At 40.6% G+C, this 20,634-nt stretch overlaps 1 protein-coding gene across 1 annotated transcript in view; it reads left to right on the forward strand.

The window, feature by feature from the left end:
* Positions 1-9,130: 9,130 nt before the first annotated feature.
* The window catches only part of PAH (phenylalanine hydroxylase), a 95,697-nt gene continuing 84,193 nt past the window's right edge, over positions 9,131-20,634 (forward strand). Inside the window, exons 1-2 of the mRNA XM_075600612.1 lie at positions 9,131-9,273; positions 13,561-13,665. Of these exons, the coding sequence (XP_075456727.1) occupies positions 9,232-9,273; positions 13,561-13,665 (147 nt within the window). The 5' untranslated portion in view covers positions 9,131-9,231. The remainder of the gene's footprint in view (positions 9,274-13,560; positions 13,666-20,634) is intronic.

Here is a 20,634-nt window from a genome sequence, read left to right on the forward strand (position 1 = left end):
ACATAATCATGCAATTGAAACGTACATTTCCCTCGTCCAAAGGGATATAGAACTCCTCAAGAAGACACCACCATCCCTACCCAGACAAAGCAACTTCACAAAGAGAGATAGGGATATACTTAAGAGCATTGACAACAATAAAAATATTATCATTAAACCTGCTGATAAAGGTGGGGCAATCGTGGTACTTAACAATATTATAAGGATGAGATATTATAGCAACTGTCTGATCAGGCTAATTATGCATTAGTATCCAATAGGTCAAAGAGAGGAGGAGGGGTATTATTTTATATTGCAGACACCTTACAATTTACACTGTTAAATTGCCCCCCAACCCACCCTCTTTTGAAATCCTAGTTGGCAGAATATGCCTCCCCTTTTCTAAGCCCATCTTGCTTGCTGGCATCTACCGCCCCCCTAAAGCCCCTCTACAATCCCTGACTGATATCACCCAGTTTCTTGGCTCCATTACCTATCTGAATGAGAAGAGTGAGCTGCTAGTTCTTGGGGATTTTAACTTCAATTGGCTCGACCCTAAAAAACACAAAATATAGATACAAATCAAATCGCTTAACCTATTGCAACTAATTTCCCAACCCACACGGACAAACCTGAAATCGCACAACCATTCCTTGCTTGACTGGATTCTCTCCTCAAATCCCAGCAGAATCCTATCCTCTGGCATCCTTCCTGACATTTTCAGTGACCATGCAATAGTGTACTGTGTAAGGAAAATTAAACCGCCCCAATCAAGCCCTAAAGTTCTCCTCACTAGAACATTTAGAAACTTTAACCCACAACAGTTTCTGGATGACCTTACCAACTGCCCTTGGCACAGAATCAATTTATTTCCCAACCCTGATTCTGCGCTCGACTATTTCCAGTCCGAGTTCTTAAAACTCTGTGATACCCATGCTACACTACGCAGAATAAGGGTACGGGTGCCCACCTTCCATGGGTTACACCTGACCTTATAGCACTCTACCAGTTCAGGGATGCCTTGTGGAAAAGCTACAAAGTAACTGGCACTACTAAGGATCTCAATTACTACAGATGCCTGCGGAACATGTGCACAAGGCAAACAAGACATGCAAAAGCACAATATTACTCTGACAATCTTCTCCAGAATATATCAAACCCAGCTACTTCTGGAAGGTTATCAACAACATATTCCAGCCTTCTAACCATCAACAGCCAAGTGATATCACTAAGGGGGATATTACTCTGACAAACCCCACCGACATTGCAAATGCATTAAATGATTACTTTGTGGGGTGTGCTACTAACTTATTAGTGAAATGCAACCCAACCCACAAACCTGAATCTCATCCTGGGAGTACCCATATAGCCCCACCCCCTCCCAACACTGCCCACAATTTTAAATTTGGCACAGTATCCGAAGAGGAGATTACACAAGCACTCCTCAAATTAAAACTAAGCAGCCAATGTGGACCTGACCTACTACAATCTAGGTTCCTAAGACTTGGTGCCCCAGCAATTTCCAACCCAATTGCTTCCATAGTCAACTCTATCCTGTCTGCAGGCCATATCCCTAAGACCTGAAAAACTGCCAGAGTTGTCCCAATCTTCAAAAGTGGGGACAAAAACACTGTCTCAAACTACAGGCCAATCTCCCTTCTCCCAATCCTATCCAAAGTCATGGAAAAATGTGTCCACTCCCAATTAAGCGATTACTATAACAAGACAAATTTCCCTAGCCAAATTCCAATCAGGCTTTCACCCCAAACACTCCACCGTAACTACCCTGCTAAAAGTTTGCAATGAAATCCAGTGTGGAATGGAACGGGGTCAACTCACTGGTGCAATATTCCTACATTTTGCAAAGGCTTTTGATACTGTTGATCATGCTATCCTGCTTAACAAACTCCAGAGCTCTGGAATAGGAACGCATGCTTTAAACTAGTTTCAGTCCTACCTATCAGGTAGATCCCAACATGTGTCCATCTCAGGCTCTAACTCCAACCCCCTGGATATCACCTGTGGCGTCCCGCAAGGCTCTGTTCTGGGGCCCCTAGTCTTCTCAGTGTTCATCAATGATCTTCCCACAGCTTGTAAGGAAGCCTCAATACACATGTATGCAGATGACACAATCCTATATGCACACAGCCATAGCTTCTCTGACCTTGAACACATAATTCAGTCTGACTTTTTGAGACTCAAAAACTGGATTTCCCAAAACAAACTGTTTTTAAACGCCGACAAGACTGTAACAATGGTATTTGGGACCAAGACTACATTTTTAAAGCTTCCAGTGACTGAGCTCCAGATCATAACCAATGCTAACACCACCCTAACTCCTGTTACTAGTTTTAAATACCTGGGCATATAGTTTGACTCCCACTTAACATTCGGAATGCACATTGATACCCTGACATCCAAAACCTATGCCAAACTAGGTGTACTTTACAGACACAAATCCTCCATAAGCCTGCTGGTTAGAAAGCGTATTGCACAGCAGATGCTAATGCCAATGATCGACATAGCTCAGCTCCCCAAAACTACCCTGGCAAACTTGACACCCTCTACAATTCAATTTGTCGTTTTGTTCTCCAATGCAACTACAAAACACATCACTGCGAAATGCTGAAAGAACTAGATTGGTCATCACTCGAGTCTAGGCGCAAAGTTCACCTTTCCTGTCTTGCCTTCAAATACTTTCTGGGCAAGCTACCCACCTATCTGAACAAGCTCCTCAACCCTACCACATGCAGCACTTATCATCTGAGATCTGACTCCAAAAGACTGTTCATGGTCCCAAGACTCAACACAGTATCCGGATGCTCCTCCTTCTCTTACTGTGCACCCCAAAACTGGAACAACCTACCGGAGACTCTCACATCCACCACCAGTTTAAGTTCTTTCAAAACTAAGGCTGTCTCACATTTTGATCTGTAACTGTTACATAAGCCTATAATATACATCTTCTCTAACTGTGCATGCAATGTATTGTATATAATGTATACCTTATTCATTTATGTAACTGTATTTGTAACCATGTATTATTTGTCATATTAACTATGCCTAGGACATACTTGAAAACGAGAGGTAACTCTCAATGTATTACTTCCTGGTAAAACATTTTATAAATAAATAAAATAACCCCACATCACGAATACAGGACAAGATTTCACAGGTAGTGTTGACAGCATTAGAGGGAGGCATCATTTCTAACAAGAACAAGGACTTTCTTATCAAAATAGATCCTATAATCCCAGTATTCTAAATATTACCCAAAATTCATAAAAACTTACAAAGACCACCAAGACGCCCTTATTGTAGCTGGGACGGATTCCATATTCCAACCTTTGGCTGTTTTCATTGATAGATTATGTAACTCCCTTGTCTCTGATTCCGTTTCATATATTCAGGATACATCTGATTTTTTGGATAAAATCAGTAGATTCAGAAGTGAGGATGACACACTACTACTAATCACCCTGGACGTCAATAGTCTGTATAAATCAATCACCCATGGTGAGGGCATCGAGTCAGTCAAGTCAAGCCTAGACACTGATCGTTCATTCACCCTGAAGGAACGAATTTTTATTCTAGATCTGCTGTCCATCATTCTTAGAGAAAACTTCTTCCTCTTTCAGGACTCATTTTATGTACAAAAATAGAGTATGGTGATGGGTTCGAATGTTGCGCCCACATACGCCAACATCTTCATGATGAAATTTGAGAATGACCTAGTCTATGTACATCCGCTGTACATGAGATGTGGGCGTATGTGGGTTCGCTTTATTGATGACATCCTTTTAATCTGGTCTGGTACAGAGCAGGAGGCACTAGACTTTTTTTCTGATCTCAATAGGGCAAAGGAAACTATTGGTTTCACTTTCCAGACTACACGTAAAGAAGAACACCCGCACAGCGTAAGTAGTAAACCAAGGTGAGGTGCTAACTAGGTGGGGACGTAATTGTATACAAGAGAAAAGGAACCTAGTGTTGAAGCACTCAATCACAACTAAATGTATAGTTATATAGTTTAAAATACTTTATTGATTGTCAATTAATAAAAAAAGGGGGATTAAAATAGAATTAAATGGTATATTAAACAGCACGTGACTGTATCATTGGTAACCCAGCTATAGCTAGGTGGGTAGATGGTACATATGGAGATCCCTAATTGATATTCAGGATCAGTTGCTATACTTATAGCTGCCTATGGATGTAGGAAGGGAGCCGTTAGGGAACCCACTGTAAAGAAAGGTGTATTACAATATGAATGTATCAGAGCGTGTAGTAAAACGCGCTGTAATAGCTGACTTTATATGGTGTATACATGAACACATCCATGCATGATATGCGGTATTGAAAGCCAGTATAGTAACTACCCGTGTGTAGTAGTGTGGTATTACGCTAAAGCAAACTTCAGTAACACTGTCAAGGCTGAGTATCAATCTGTACAGTTAACCCCAGAGTAACACATTGACAAGGTCTGAGACCTATACAACCCTCACTTCAGGAGAGAAGGGCAAACAGATGTATTGTAAATACTGAGAGGTTTGGTATGAAAGTATTGGCAAGGGAAAGCACCAAATAGAGCAACTGTGGTACCTTAGCTGCAGTTAGTGCATAGTAGGCACCCTGCGCAGTGCATAAGAAACATATTTGAGTGATTCAAAAGATGACATGTGACTATAGGGCTGGTTCCAATATAGACACTCACTCACTCCTGTCGGAAAAGGTTTCCTTGTAATCTATCTAAGGTAGCTGTGTGAGAGCGGTACTGTTACCTGAGGTGAGTGCCGTGTTAATGTGTTTAGTTTAAATTAAACAGCACACATAAATCACCCCTTTAATAACACGATGAGAGCAAGTGGGTGTAAAGTAGGATGACCACCACAGCATTTCAGGGGATAAAGCACCCCTAAAAATACCAGTTGCCTGAGTTTGCAATGTGCAGCAATGTGCAGCAATTGTCTGATCCGGACAATAAGTAAAGCTGGGATAAGTAAACTCACGGCTCGGAGTACTCAGATACCGCTTGGACAACAGCAAGGAGGCGCCGTTAGTGCTTACTAAAAGTGCCGATACTGACAGCTGTTTAGCAAGAATCATGAGTGGGAGGTGAGTTTCATGAGGTGAGGTCGTATAGACCCGTATCCAACCCTCCCCCACTTGATAGACAGAGTGTTAAATGAAACCATACAGCAAGTAGAGAGCATCTAAGTATAACTTATAACCGCAATGTCCCCTATATCAGCACAGATCATGATTATATCAGCGCTGATATGCTCGAGGGCATGCCTGACTAGTGGGCTAACAGATGGCCCCTCAGGGCAGAGAGATCCTGCAGTAGGAATGATAACTCGCAAGATCAAAGTATAAATACACTTACCTCCTGCACTCGCGGGAAGCTTTTCATTGGAAAGTAGCCATGTATGGATATTGCTCCACGCTACTGCACAAACAGCTACCTTCGGTGTATTTATACTTTGATATATATATATATATTTATACTTTGATACTAGGATTACCCTATAGCCAGTTTCTTAGGGGCAGGCGTATCATCAGTAGTCCTCTACTGGTACCTACACGACTAGATGAGATGCAACTAAAATTCTCAAACAGAGTGTATCCCCCATCATTGGTATCAGAACAGAGACAAAAAGCTAAGTGTCAGACGAGACCTAGTCTCCTTAAGAAACACACAGATGTGGCTAGCAGCAGACAATTTTCCATTGCATTCGTGTCTACTTATGGTACGTGGAGTAGCAAGATTAGAAGAACCATTCTTAAACATTGGCCCATATTGGGCCCTGATGACTCCTTGGTCCCTACCCTTACTGAGAAACCTTTGTTTTCTTACAAAAGGGGTCGAAATCTCAGGGACCATCTGGTAAAAGCAGACTTTGGAGGCAAAAGTACAAAGCAAACCTTCTTAAGTACTCCTAAACATGGATCCTTCAGGTGCTGTAACTGCAGTCAGTGCAATAGTATGCAGGAAGGCAATCTCTTTTTTCACCCCAAAACAGGCAAAAAATTCTTCATTAAAAATTACTACACGTGTTTATCTAAGAACGTTATATATCTCATCAAATGTCCATGTGGCCCTGGATCTGTGGGTGAGACCACACAACACGTCAAAGATCGGATTAGACAGCACTAAGCTGCAATACGGAGACAAGATGTAGAGGCACTGGTAGCACACCACTTTACACAAGCCGGGCACAACATCAGCCAACTACGCTATCAAATTATTGACAGTGTTGAAAAGGGACGAAGAGGTGGCAATATCAAAAGACTCCTATTACAGAAAGAGAGCAAATAGATCAGGACATTAGGCACTCTGGCCCCTGGAGGGATGAACAAGATCTGGGGTGTTTTTGAGCAAGATGCCCTGGATCTCCTCCTTCCCCTCCCCCCTGCATTAACACAGGGCGGTGATATTGTGCTATGCTTTGTCCTGTCTCTGATCCATCTTTTATCCATCCCTTTCAGAGTTCACACGTCTATGGGTGTAGAGTTGTCCACGATTCCATGAGGGATGTGTCCGTGGTCAGACTACAACCTAGGTCACCTACTATTTGCATTTTGCTATACGACAGGGATCCACTTCTGGCGTTTTTGGCCATCACTCACCTCTATCCCAGTGTCCTTTGACCTTAATTTCACATTTCATTACAGGTACTACTCTATGTGATAGAATTATAAGGATACACTATGACAGTTCCCATAGTCTCTACCTGCATACAACTAGCATTCATCTTCAGTGCAACCCTTATTTGCTTAGTGTCAGTGTCTATTTCCTCCTATAATTGCTTGGATCATTGCACATTAGGATTTTTATTCATTAACTTCCCCTGGTGTTCATCTATTTCATAACTGTAGTTATGTTGGTTTTGGAGTCTCTCCTGTTTATAACACATATCTCTACTTTAAGCACAGGATCTTGCAGTATTATCAGTCTGCACATATATGCCTAGTCACTTGTGAGGTTCTACTGTTGCTCTCACAGATTTGTGCACTATTGTTACTCTGTTTAGACAGTCTATATGCCTAGCTATTTTTTAGCACTATTGATGTTCATGTACCTATAGAATAGACTTATTGCTAATAGACAGACCAACTATTTTGGTTTATCAGTTCATTATTCATCCTTATTCATTTGGTGAGAGGTAGTAGGTTGAAGGTGTGTAAACTAGGGAAGTACCATAGGCTGTTTTCAGTCTGTGGGAATGGGCATGATTAAGGGGCATTTGACTCCTAAACGTCGCCCCCCCTACATTTTTATCGCCTTAAACTTTACATGTATTGTACGTTGTTCACCTTCCTTTTGTTGTTTTTTTTTTGTTTGTTTCATCTGCCTTGTTCCCCTTCCTCCCCTCCTCTCCCTCTGTACTGTTTTTCTCCACTAGATGTACTCTCCAGACCCTATGTCAGGGCTGATTTTGTAGCTGCTATTACATTCAATACATTGATCCTCTTGTTGACAGATTTTGTCTATATTCCTTTTAGTGTGTGCTGGGGACCCCTGTATGTATTATGGAATATTATGTTTCCATAGAAAGAAGCGGCTTGGATTTCAGATGTAATAGCACAACATCCTTCAAGAAAAAAGCAATATGTAGCTTTTGAAAGCTGTAGGTTATGTAACAAATGCTTTAATGAGAACCACAGTAACTGGCGAATTTTGATCCAGGATTGTGTTCGTTGTTCATATTTGAAGGTCAGAACATGTTTGGAAAAACAAATACAAAACATGTTTGGCTCTGCAATTACTGGATGCTATCCAGGGTTTGCATTCTTCTTCTTCAACATGGTATGTACCGTATGGCACTGTCAAATTGGATTCGACTAATGTAATTAATGTAGAAGACAGAAAAGTAATTTATTTATTTCCCTATAAAAAAAAGTATAGACAAGCACACAAAACATATAAGGCAGTCAAGAGGTAACAAAAGGTGTCATTTAATGACTAAAAGAAGTCATGACAGCATCCAATGTTTCGGTGCAATAGACACCTTCATCAGGGATGAAGGTGCCTGCTCCACCAAAACGTTGGATGCTATCATGACTTCTTTAAGTCATTAAATGACGCTTTTTGTTACCTCTTGACTGCCTTATATTTTTGGTGTGCTTGACTATACTTTTTTCATGACATTCTTCCTCCTGACCTGAGTTTTTCCTGTCTTAGCACCATTTGTTGTTTCTTTTGAAACTCTATAGACCCCATGTAGGGGCATCCAAAGTTGCTGGACCTGATTCTCCTATTTTGCATGACACCTTATTTCACTGCAGAAATTCCTTACCAGTAAAAAAAATACATGTTACAGTTACCATTGATCAATTAAGAAATGCAAATAACCAATTCGAATTAATAAGTGGTGATCTACTAATAACCTGGACTGCTGTGCTATTATTTATAATATTGAGCTTTCTTGTTAACCTGGTCCAGAAAAACTTATTTTATTTTCAGGAGTGAGGGGGAGGGAGAGAAACAACTGAACCAAAGTGAAGAGATAATAGGTTCTATTATTGTAGGTACATTGCTGCAAAACCGGGAAAAATTGGAGCAGAGAGCACTACCATCTTCATATTTAAAAATGTACTTATATGATTTCCATTAAAAAAATGTGGTGCAGTGGTTTTGAAAGGGTGATTTATTGGTGAGGCAGTTATAGGGTAATTACCTATTTTATTAGCTGGGGTATTAATCCTATTCATAAAAAGAAATGTAAATACCTATTGATAACACCTGTAACTATCTATGCGCCTTCACTAGAGAAAAGTATCCGTTAGCCTCCCATTGCTGTGCTGGTAAATGAATTGGCAAAGCCTTACATGGTCTAGAATAGATGGAAGACCGGTGTTATGCGTTTATACCCCAAACTGAGCCTAGTTCCACTGTAGACAGTTAAGAGCAAGGCTTGTTGTCACACTGATACATGCCATATGTTTTGCTAAATACTTTTGTATAGGATCAAAAGCAGGACGCGTCACTTGATGGGAAGGAACAACGTGTATCTTCAGTGAGTACTCCGGGTGAGGGGCTGTGGCAGGGGTGTGGCGGTCACGTGACGGCAGCGCCCCTCTCAGGCGCAGCAGTGATTTGCAGGGACGCGGGGGGCGTTCTGCTGGCTGGAGCCAGGACTGGGAGATTAGCAAGGCTTTAAATACAGCACCTTTGCCCCATGCACAGACAAAACAAACCTAGCACAGGTACATTGTTCTCTTGGCTATTCGCCTCCAGATCATAGCACAATGAATGCAGAGACCCGCAAAGTCAATGGAAGCCTCTCTTATGTAAGTCCGGCACTACTGTATGCCCCCTGCCTATCTATGTACAGTAGCAGAGGATGATTCTCGAAGTCATCCGTAGACAGGCAGATTCTACATGTGTGCTGCTATGGATAATTACTTTAGTTACTGTATTATTACATTTATGCACGATACAGAATAGTTTTGTTGTTGTAGATGACTAATAGTTAATATACATTGTACTGTTTAATGTTACAGTAATTTGAGTGACTAGACAGCTGAAAACTAGATGCAGTTTAATAGGAGGCAGTGCATTACACTGTAGAAAATATTGTGTTCAATTTGTCTTGAGTTTGCTGATTTTGCTTTTTATTCATTTAAAAACGGTGACATTCTATGAAGTTTTTTTTTTTAAAGCGACAGGCTCACTAAGAGCCAAAGTGCACAAATAAGAGTGCTATGTTTAACAGTTACATATATGTAATTGATATACATGTTTGCTAAAAGTGAGAATATTTTTTAAAGTATATCTTATAAAAGGTTTAGACCCTGGAAGGTGTTTTATAGATTATCACTGCATAGTAAATATACTGTAGTTTACAAGTTTGAAGGATTTTTTTGTACAATATTTCACACTATTTGTGAATCCTACAAAGAAATCATCAATTGCAATTGTTACTTTTTGTTGTTTGTTTATAAAGTAATTACTGTGTTGCCATCTTTAGTCAGACAGATCACAAGGAAAGATAAACAGTTTGTTTAAGTGAGATAGTGTCAAATGTCTTTCTACAAAACCAACATTACTACTGTGCTTTATATAACAAGTAGCACTTACAATGAAGAATATGAATCTATGTGACTAGATCTTGGGCTTATATATTTATTTCCTGACTATGCTTAATAATGATTAATTAAAGAATGGATCTGAAGTTGCAAGGGGAAATCTGCTGAAGTGCTTGGACTTCAGTTACAGAACAGAAACAAACTCTTAGCAGCCAAATAGGACTCTGGAATTTGTATTATAACCTTAATATTAAAATGTCTTATTTGCATGTAATTTCCCAGAATCCCTGGCTGCAGTGGAAGCACAGTATGCTAAGAGATAATGGGAAAAGACAGGGTTGCAGACCTGTCTGAGACATGTGAATGTGCTCCCAAAGTGATATTTGTATTTGCTATTAAAATGTACAAAGCCTAAAGAGGCAGAAAACTAATGATAGCATGTTTAATAGGTTAAATGTAGCTGATTGCTAAAAAGATTTAAAAAACAAACAAACAAACGGACACGTGAAATTCTATTAAATTATATTTTATGACATTTTAACTTTTCTGTGTAATTATGCAGCCATCAATAGTCAGACAGACAAAAATAAGTTGTTGATGTGCTTGTATTCAGTGGATGCAGGCAACAGCAATAGGAATGTAGGATGCATACAGTATAAGTAAAACGGTTACTTTAAGGGAGATTTAAAACTTTCTAAAGGGAGCCAATCACATGAATAAAGGTTTTTTTTTTTACCTGTCCTTTAAACTACAGTCATTTACAAAAACATCCACAGATTTTAACCCACATGTCTCTCTTCTTAGCCACACCTTCCCCCCCCCCCACACAGCATTCCTCCCCCATGCTGTTCCTTGTCACCCAGGGGAAGGGGATGCTATGGGGTTAGGGGGGGGAGGGGGGGCAAAAGGTGTGGATAAGAAGAGAGACAGGCAGGAAGATTACAAACAATTCTTCTGATAGTGTGTAAGAAACCCCATATCTGCATTAAGTCCTTTTGTTTTGGTGTCATAGAGTCTTATCATTCTGAGCTCAAATGTTTTCCGTTCTTGGGTGCGTTTGAACATTCCATTGAGGATTTTGATTTTTAAATAATTTATGGAATAATCTGGTTGGTTTTAAGATTACAAATAATACATGGTTATAATACATAGTTACATAAGTGAACAGGGTATACATTATATACAAGACATTGCATGCAGTTATTAAGCCACTTCAACTAGTGCCTTCCCCCCATGCATTCTAAAGTTATCTGTTGATGTGTTCGACTTCTGAAAGGATGCCCAAAGTCTTCTAATCATGGCCCATTCGAAGTAAAAAAGGTTGTACTAAACATAAACCTGCAGCTTTAAACCTGTTTTGAGTATAGGTACATAATGAGTGCTCAGTAGATTATTGAAGTAGATTTCTAGACAATGTCATACTGTATATACTGTATAATGCCAAGATAGTACTGCTGGCACTTTAATATGTAGCAGCAAAATGATGCTGACATGTCCACCTGTTGATGAGCTGGGACATTTATGTCTCAATTGGAAACTTGTACCAACAATTGTGCAGAGCTCGGTGTGACACCGATTGTATCATTGTATAATTTGATATTTTTTTTTTACTAAGCATGATAATTGTTTATTAGTTACAGTACCAATAAGCCTAACACTAATTGTGTTACTTCAATTTGCTTCATTGTTGTACTGTTGTCAATTCATTAAAATACTGCACTATGTAACTTCACGTACATACACCAGGTTCAGCGTAGCAGCTGAAACTCTTAATACTACAGTATGGTTAGCGAAGCATTGACAAATGCAATGTAATTATGAAATCAACAGTCACTTGGTCAGAGATTGACTTAATTGCACAATAAGACTGAAACTGCCAATTTTCATAAAAAAATCCAGTAATTGCTATTGAATAGCAGTTCAGTAATGTTGGATAAGCTTGGCTGTATTTACCACAGGTTTACCGCGAAAGAAGTTGCAATTCAACTATGATGCAAGACATATTTGTCTGGAAGACTTTTACAAATTGACACCATGCAAAGTCACAACCTGTTTGCAATTAATGCAATGAGAGGTCTTTTGATCTTGCAAGAAGGAAATTTGTGGCTGGAAAACTGGAAAACAAAATTATTGGTTCAATTAAAAGTAGCAAAGCTAGAGTCAGATGTTTTGTTACTCTATTGTGGGAGGCCCAACTTATCCATTAAATCATCTCTGCAAGAGACAGTATGGCCTTTGTTGCTTCTTTGGTATTGTGTACTTAGTAAATTATAACATACGTTGTCCTGGGACAGCCTACAACATATTCCAAGACAGCTACAGTTTGTAGTGCGTTCAGCTTTTCCCATAAGAAATCATTTAACATCTTTGACCAGTGGCTGAAACCAAAGATTGAAGTGTCATGCACCAACATCTTTTAGTCTTTATTCTTGCTCAAGTCCTATTTACTGCTACTTTCTAATGATCCATAAAACATATGTGTTGCTTTGTTGTAGTGCACAAAAAAGAAGCAGATCATATAGTAGGATGTAGAAAAAACACTGTCTGTGTAGCTCAAAAGGCAGACAACCCAATGGCATGGAGCCTGATGTGTATTGTAGAGTGGAGACTAATGGAGGATGAGAAGGGAGAGAGAGTAGGAGAGTAACTGCTAGCAAGTCTATTTGTAATTGAATACAGCTGCATAAGGTGCAGTATGGAGTTGCTGGTACTCACAATGTTGCCGTCCTCCGGTGCTCTCGCTCTCTCTCCCGACGTCACGTGTACCAGAAGGGAAGGTGACGTCACTCCATTTTTATCTGTCCTGAGTGTCCCCTTTTTATGAAGTTTAATAAACAATTTCAGTTTTTAACTTTCCCCCTGGTGAGTCCCAGTTCTTGGAGTGGCTGCTGCATTGATCTTCTACCATATAGTAGGATGTGTTTACACAAAATAATGACATACTGTATAGTAGTTCTTCTTATATCCTATAAAAATCAAGTAAAAAGAGTAGCACTCCAAAATAGTGGTGAAGTGGGTAATATTTATTCATCAAATGTTTCGGTCCAAAACATCTGAGCTTTTTCAAGCTTGACAGTTTCATGTTAGTTACGGTAACGGTCTAATGCAGAGAACATTACTTCATGCAGATCAACGTACAGTGAAGAAAATAAGAATTAACTGTGGGAAGTAAAACATATTATTTCAAAAGTGGAAAAAGGTATAGCAATTATTGTCTAATTTATAATAGTATGTAGTATAGCTGTGTACATAGCACACATTAACCTGTCTGGAGGAGACTGCATTTTGTAAAAGACATAGAACAGAAGAAGAATCTTTTGCATTTGTGGTTAACATTGTAATTGTTAGACTGCACTGGGCTCTATAGAGATGTATGACAACCATAAAAAAGCTTTGGCAAAGACAAGAAAAAATCTCTTAAAGCAAGTTAAAAAAAATAGAATGGAAAAAAAATATGCTGCTTTAAATCAAGTCATATTCAAGTCGTGTCCCTTGCATTGCCCTGCATCAATTAGCACATATTTCACATGAACATTTTTTTTTATATAGGAGTCAAACTACATTGAAGAAAGCACTACAGACAACCGACTATCTTTGATCTTTTCCCTCAAAGAAGAAGTTGGAGCTTTGGCCAAAGTTCTACGCATATTTGAGGTAAAAAGACATATGTCGTCTAAAAATGTCCTTAAGGTTTCTATATATTTTTTATAAATTCTCATTAAATCTAAGATTGTAAGCTGATTGGGGCATGAACTCCCTTTCCTATTGTTACTTTTATGTCTGAAGAGCTTATTCCCACTATGGGACTTATTCTAGTAGCTTTGATAAGTGACTTATCGCCAGATTTTGACCGAGTTTGCATGTGTAGCCAAAGAAAGCTCTGATAACATGCCAAACTCGCTCGAGAACTGCTTCTTCCCAATCGGTAGCACTCTCGCCATCTCAAACCAAGCGGTAGCTCCAAAAATGCTCAAACTCACATTTTTAAAAAAAAATCAAGCTATTCAGGTAGCTTCGATATGCACATCGCGGCTGCAACTCACAAGCAACTCGCAGGTTCAGATGGGATCTGTGATTGTGACTATGAAGAAAAAAAAATATTCTTACTATATCAGATTGAAGCCGTGTGTCTCCGGAGCTGACACACATTAATACCAGCTCTGGAAACCCCCTGCTTCAAGCCTATGTACAGCCAGTTTCATAACCTTAGCGGCTAACCACTAAAGTAACAAAGGGATTAAATATCAGTGCCCGGTTTGTTGGAGGTTAGAGGGGCTGGGTGAAGGTGGTATTTGGCCTGTAGTGGGTGTTTAAGCATACCGGGAGGGTTGCGGGTGGAGTTAATCCCTTCATTACCTTAGCAGCTACTACCATTAAGGTAATGAATGGGTTAACCCCTCCCGCTACCCACCCGGTAGGCCTAAACACCCACCATAGGCCAAATACCATCTTCACCACCCCCTCTACCCCCAATAAAGATTAAAATACAATACAAATATCAATACTAGCTAATACACCCATTGATTGCCAGTGTGGTTACCTATGCCCTCCATGGAAGCAAAGATAACCCCAATGGCAATGAATGGGCACCCTACTAGCCACCCCCTTTACCACCCAAAACAGTAATGGGCAAAATCCCTATTATCAAGATCTAGATAATAGTGCATTTGCCCATTAAAAATAAAACAGTACTCAGCCAATTAAAGTAGTACTTTCCCCTGCCAGGATGAAGGCTGCCCTCGTCCTCATCTCCGCCCTCCATGTCGTCCGTGGGCAGCAACATTAAAATTTAAAAACGAACTACTGGCCACTAACCCCTTAATAACCTTAGCGGTTATTAACGCTATAGTAATTATGTGGTTAACCCCACCCACTACCCACCCTCCCCGGGGCAACTACCCCCATCCCCCACCCGCCCTACCCCCCATCCCCACACATAAAAATATCCAAAGCACTGGTAGCCAAAAATGGCTAAAAGCACGTTGGCCCATTTGTTTGCAAAACAAAAGAAATACTGTACATAAAATATTTTTTTTTTACATAACAGTACATTTCAAAAGAAGCATTTGCCAATAAACCCATTGATTGTGACTGTGGTAAACCATGACCAGAATATGGGCATGGAATGCCACAATGTCAATGAATGGGCAACCCCAAAACACAATCACCAAATAAAATACATTATAATGAAATAAAAACAAGCATTTGCCAAAAAACCCATTGATAGTCACTGTGCTAAACCATGCCCACAATATGGACATGGATTGCCACAATGGCAATGAATGGGTGTAACGAGTGCTCACCACAAACAGGACGGGACCACGAGGCTGAGGTGGGAATAGTGATATACACTGACCTACAACCACGTAACCGCATCCAGAGTGCAGAGTGATGGTCATGTAGCTGGGTCAGGGTAGGAGAGGTCTGAATGGTCGTTATACTCGCCGTGGTCTGGGGTTGGAGAAGTCGGATGGTCATTGTGCGTAGCCGGGGTCCAGGAGTAGAGAAGGTGGAAGTCCAAATACAAGCTGAGGTCAGGGGTCAGAGAAGGCAGCGGTCCAAGTCAAGCTGAGGTCAAGGTAACAGAGATCAAGGCAGAATGCAAGAGCAACAGCAGGGCAGTAGGATGCTTGAGGCAAGCACTAGAAACATAAAAAGAAGTTTATGTTCATCCACTTTGCCAGAGGGCTGGCTGAGCATATAAAGGGCAATGGACCAATTGGAAGGCTGCAGACAGTGAGTCATCATACATATTCTGTCCACTGGTAAACAGGGGAGGAGTGCACCGCAGTTGAGGAGTAGTTGCTGATAGCATTGACCCCTCGAGTGCCCCTGGTATTGCGACGCCGGTGTGAATTGGAGACAAGAATGTCCTCCGTTGCATCAAGGGACGCGGTGCGGGGGCGCAGCCTCGGTCCAGTCCCGGCAGGAGTACTGCGGTGCTTGCGCACAGCGAATACGCGAGGGGCATCACACAATGCATCACGTGGCGCGTCACGGGGCGGGACCGTGGTCCAATCCTCAAAATGGGCATCCTAAAATAAAAAATAAAATAAAAAAACACAAAATAAAATACATGAGATTTTAATCAAAACAAATATTTGCCAAAAAATGCATTGATTGCCAATGCCCTTGAAGTGGCATAGATAATCACTTTGCCAGTCAATGGGCATCCTAAAAAAAAAATACAAAATTAAATAAAATACAATCAATGTGTTTCTTACCTTTGCCAGGATGAAAATTCACCCTCCTCCTCCAACAGGGATACCAACTCTTGCACCATGAAGCAATGATCCTCATCAACATGATGCGAAGAAGTCCATGATCCGCAGTTGATTGAAGAGGAGGCCTGGGTCAGTAGTTCTTTCTTTTCTTCTTTTCTTTTCTTCTTTCTTCTCTTCTTTGTATTCCAATAGGTCCAGGAGATGTTGATCCGGCGGCTTCTTAGGGTCAAATTAGACGTGACAGGCCTTATATAAGGTCTGTGATGTCAAATTTGACTGACAAATGGTACATCCACAATCCAATTGGTGGGTGTACCATGTGATGGCTTCCATTTTTTAATGATGTGATGTCATCTTAAAGGGAGGGAAGCCAGCCAATCAGGTAGGATATGCTTCCCCCCCTTTAAAATGACGCAACTTCAGGAAAAAAACGTAGAAGCCATCACATGGTACACCCACCAATCGGATTCCCTTTCTGGAGTGATGTGACATCATCAAAAAGGGATGGAAGATAGCCAATCAGGTATCATGCCTCCCTCCCTTTTTGATGATGTCACATCACTCCAAAATGGAATGACATCACATGGTATATCCACAATCCGATTGGTGGATGTACCATGTGATGGCATCAATTTTTTTCTGAAGTGATGTCATCTTAAAGAGAGGGAAGCATATGCTACCTGAATGGCTGGCTTCCCTTCTTTTAAAATAACGTCAAGTCATTAAAAAAAATGGAAGCCATGACATGGTACATCCACCAATCGGATTGTAGATGTACCATTTGTCACTCAAATGTGACGTCATAGACCTTATATGAGGTCTGTCATGTCTCATTTGAGCCCAAGAAGCTGTTGGGTCAATATCTCCATGAACCTATTGGATTACAAAGAAGAGAAGAAAGGGCCTCCTCTTCAAGCAACTGAGGCTCATGAACTTCTTCGCATCATGCTGTTGAGGATCAATGCATAATGGGGCAAGAGTTGGTTCCACAGTTGGATGAGGAAGGTGAATTTTCAACCTAGCAAAGGTAAGAAACACATTGGTTGTATTTTATTTAATTGTGTTTTTTTTTAGGATGCCCATTGACTGGCAATGTATTTATCTATGCCCCTTTCAGGGTATAGATAAACACATTGAAAATCAATGCATTTTTTGGCAAATGTGTGTTTTTATTAAAATGTCATGTCTTTTATGTGGTGGTTGTTTTTTTGTAGGCTGCCCATTCATTGCCATTATGGCAATCCATGCCCATATTGTGGGCATGTTTACCACAGTCACAATCAATGGGTGTATTGGCAAATGCTTGTTTTTAGTTCATTGTTCATTTAGTTCATTGTAATGTATTTTATTTGGTGGTTGTTTTTTTTAGGTCGCCCACTCATTGCCATTGTGGCATTCCATGCCCATATTGTAGGCATAGTTTACCACAGTCATAATCAAAGTGTAATGTATTGTACTGTAATGTCAATGTTATTTTATTGTGTATTTCTTTTGTTTTGCAAACAAATGGGCAAACGTGCTATTAGTAATTTTTGACTACTAGTGATTTTGCCCATTTGTATGTGTGATGTAGAGGGGGTGGGGGATGTGGGTAGTTTACCCAGGGTGGGTGGTTAGGCCACCCGGGTGGGTAGCGGGTCGGGTTAACCCCTTAATTACTATACTGGTTACTAACCGCTAAGGTAATTAAGGGGTAAGTGGCCAGTAGTTCGTTTTTTACATTTTAATGTTGCTGCACATGGAAGATGCCAAGGATAGAGATGAGGACGAGGGTGGCCTTTATCCTGGCAGGGGTAAGTACTACTTTAATTTACTATATGCAGCTGGGTACTGTTTAATTTTTAATGGACAAATGCACTATTATCCAGATCTGGATAATGGGGATTTTGCCCATTAATGAACTGTACTGTATGTGTTGAGGGAGGCTTGTTAGGGGTTGAGGGGGTGGATATTAGGGTACCCATTTATTGCTATTGGGGTTATCTTTGCTCCCATTGAGGGCATAGGTAACACACTGGCACACTGGTAACAAACTGGGTGTATTGGCTAGTATTGGTGTTTGTATTGTATTTGAATGTTTATTGGGGGTAGAGGCAGAAAGGGGTAGTTGCCCCAGTGTGGATGTTTAGGCCACTCGGTTGGGTAGTGGAGGGGTTAACCCCTTTATTACCTTCGCGGCAGCAACCTCTAAGGTAATGAAGGGGTTAACACCTCCCGCAAACTTCTCGGTAGGCCTAACCACCCACCCTGGGGCAACTACCCCCCCTTCACCCAACCCCTTACCCCCAACAAACCAGGCACTCTAGTTAAACTCCTTCATTGCCTTAGCGACTAGCCACTAGGGTAATGAAGCTGTTTTTATTCTATTTTAATAACACAGTATTGAAGCAAGGGGTCTTTGGAGCTGAACCGCATTAATTTCAGGCTCGGGGACCCCCAGCTTCCCGAGTTCCAGGCCCCTGTATGGGGTGCTGGTATGTCCGCAAAGTTTAAATATCCCGGTCACGTGAAGCGGGAGATTTAAACTTTGCAGGGATACTGGCACCCCATACTGGGGTCTGTAACTCGGAAAGCAGGGGTTCCCCGAGACTGAAATTAATGTGGTTGCGCTCCGGAGACCCCCTGCTTTAAAACTGTGTTATTAAAATCAAATAAAAACAGTGCAATCACCTGTAAGAGCTGTACATGTAGATGCAGCTCTCTCTGTGCAGCTCTTATAGACTGCAGGCAGATCGCAGAGGCAGAACTTAGAAAAAGACTGAGATAAGGACACTGATATCCCGAGTGGTATTGGCATAACTCTTTCTGAATACCATGATAACACAAATGTCAGACCATGAGGTAGGTCATGCCAAAACGTTCCACGTGGCAGTGATAACATCAAAGCTATCAGAATCGGTCCCTATGTGTTATATTATTATGTCACGTGTATTACTGATGTGAAGCGCTATGTACCTTGATGGCGCTTAATAAATAAAGATATAATACATACAAACCATTTGTTGCTGTGTAAAGTAACAACATCTGGTACGCGTTGGGCCTCTTTAAAAATGAATGCGTTGAAGCAGCATTTGAGTATCTTTGGTACATTCCAAGCCCTCCTTTCTAAAGTTGTATGAATGTCTCTCAGTTCGCTTCGGGAACATTTTCACAATTTTTAAAAAAACATCTCATATTCGCAAGATATATTCAAAATGTTCACCAACGCCCTGTGAAAGTTTATGGGTTTTGTAAAATTGACTAGATATAAGCTTATGTAAGTGCTGCCAGAGCAAGTTCAGCATGTACTCCTGTTTGCTGTAGTTAATTAATAATAATAATTGTTTATTCTTGTATAGTGCTGCTAGTTTTACGTAGTGCTTTACAGAGACATTTTGCAGACACACTCCCTGCCCCGTGGAGCTTTATAATCTTTGTTTTTTTGGTGCCTGATGCACAGGGAGATAAAGAGACTTGCCCAAGGTCAAAAGCAGCCGATACCAGGTTCCCCTGCTTCAACCTCAGTGCCAGTCAGTGTCGTTACTCACTGAGCCGCTGCATCTCATACAGTGAAGGAGTAACATGTAATGTTTCGGCCCACATTGTCTGCCTACCTGTGGCTTTCTTTTATAGTTACGATATAGCGTTATATCCATCCCAATACTTTTTTTAATTCTCTTACTGTAATAGACCCTACTATCACTGTTGGGAGGCTCTTTCATGAATCCACTAACCTTTCTATAAATAAGTACTTCCACACATTTCCCCTACGCCTGCTACCCTCCAGCTTTAGCGCACGACCTTGTGTTCTAGCACTTCTCTTTCTCTGTACATATTAAGATCTCAGTATTTCCTTATATGATTTATGATGTAGACCACTTTATTATCCTTCCTTTGCACATCTCTAATTTATTTGTCCTTCTAGAGATATGTAGAGATGGGCAATTGTTTTGCTGACATTCAAATTCGCTACAAATGTGGTGTTTCTTCGCAGCCGCTGATATTCTCGGTTTGTTTTAAAAAGTGATGGTCGCCTAGCTTGGTTTGAGTGTATGCGATACCACTGCCAACCACAACATATTCGATGGCAAATGTTGTGCCATTCGATTCGCCCAGAAATTCCAGACCCTGAAACATGTTTTGTTTGAGCGAACAAGAGATCTATTTTACTTGAGTTCCAAGTGCTACAGTATATATATATTCCCTCAAACAACACGTGGAGAGACACCTGTGCACAAAATGGAGTATGCCTGGAATATATGCTAATATGATATGTAAAGTATATTTACATGACTCCTATTAGTATATATATTCCAGGTATCTCCTTTTTATACTCATGGGTTGTTTGAAGTTAGATTTCAGGGGATATATATCTGTTTCCCTCCAGAAAAAAACTTTATTTTCAGGGTCCTTCCCTCCT

The sequence above is a fragment of the Ascaphus truei genome, chromosome 5 (genome assembly GCF_040206685.1).
Source record: "Ascaphus truei isolate aAscTru1 chromosome 5, aAscTru1.hap1, whole genome shotgun sequence".
Classification (NCBI taxonomy): Eukaryota; Metazoa; Chordata; class Amphibia; order Anura; family Ascaphidae; genus Ascaphus; species Ascaphus truei.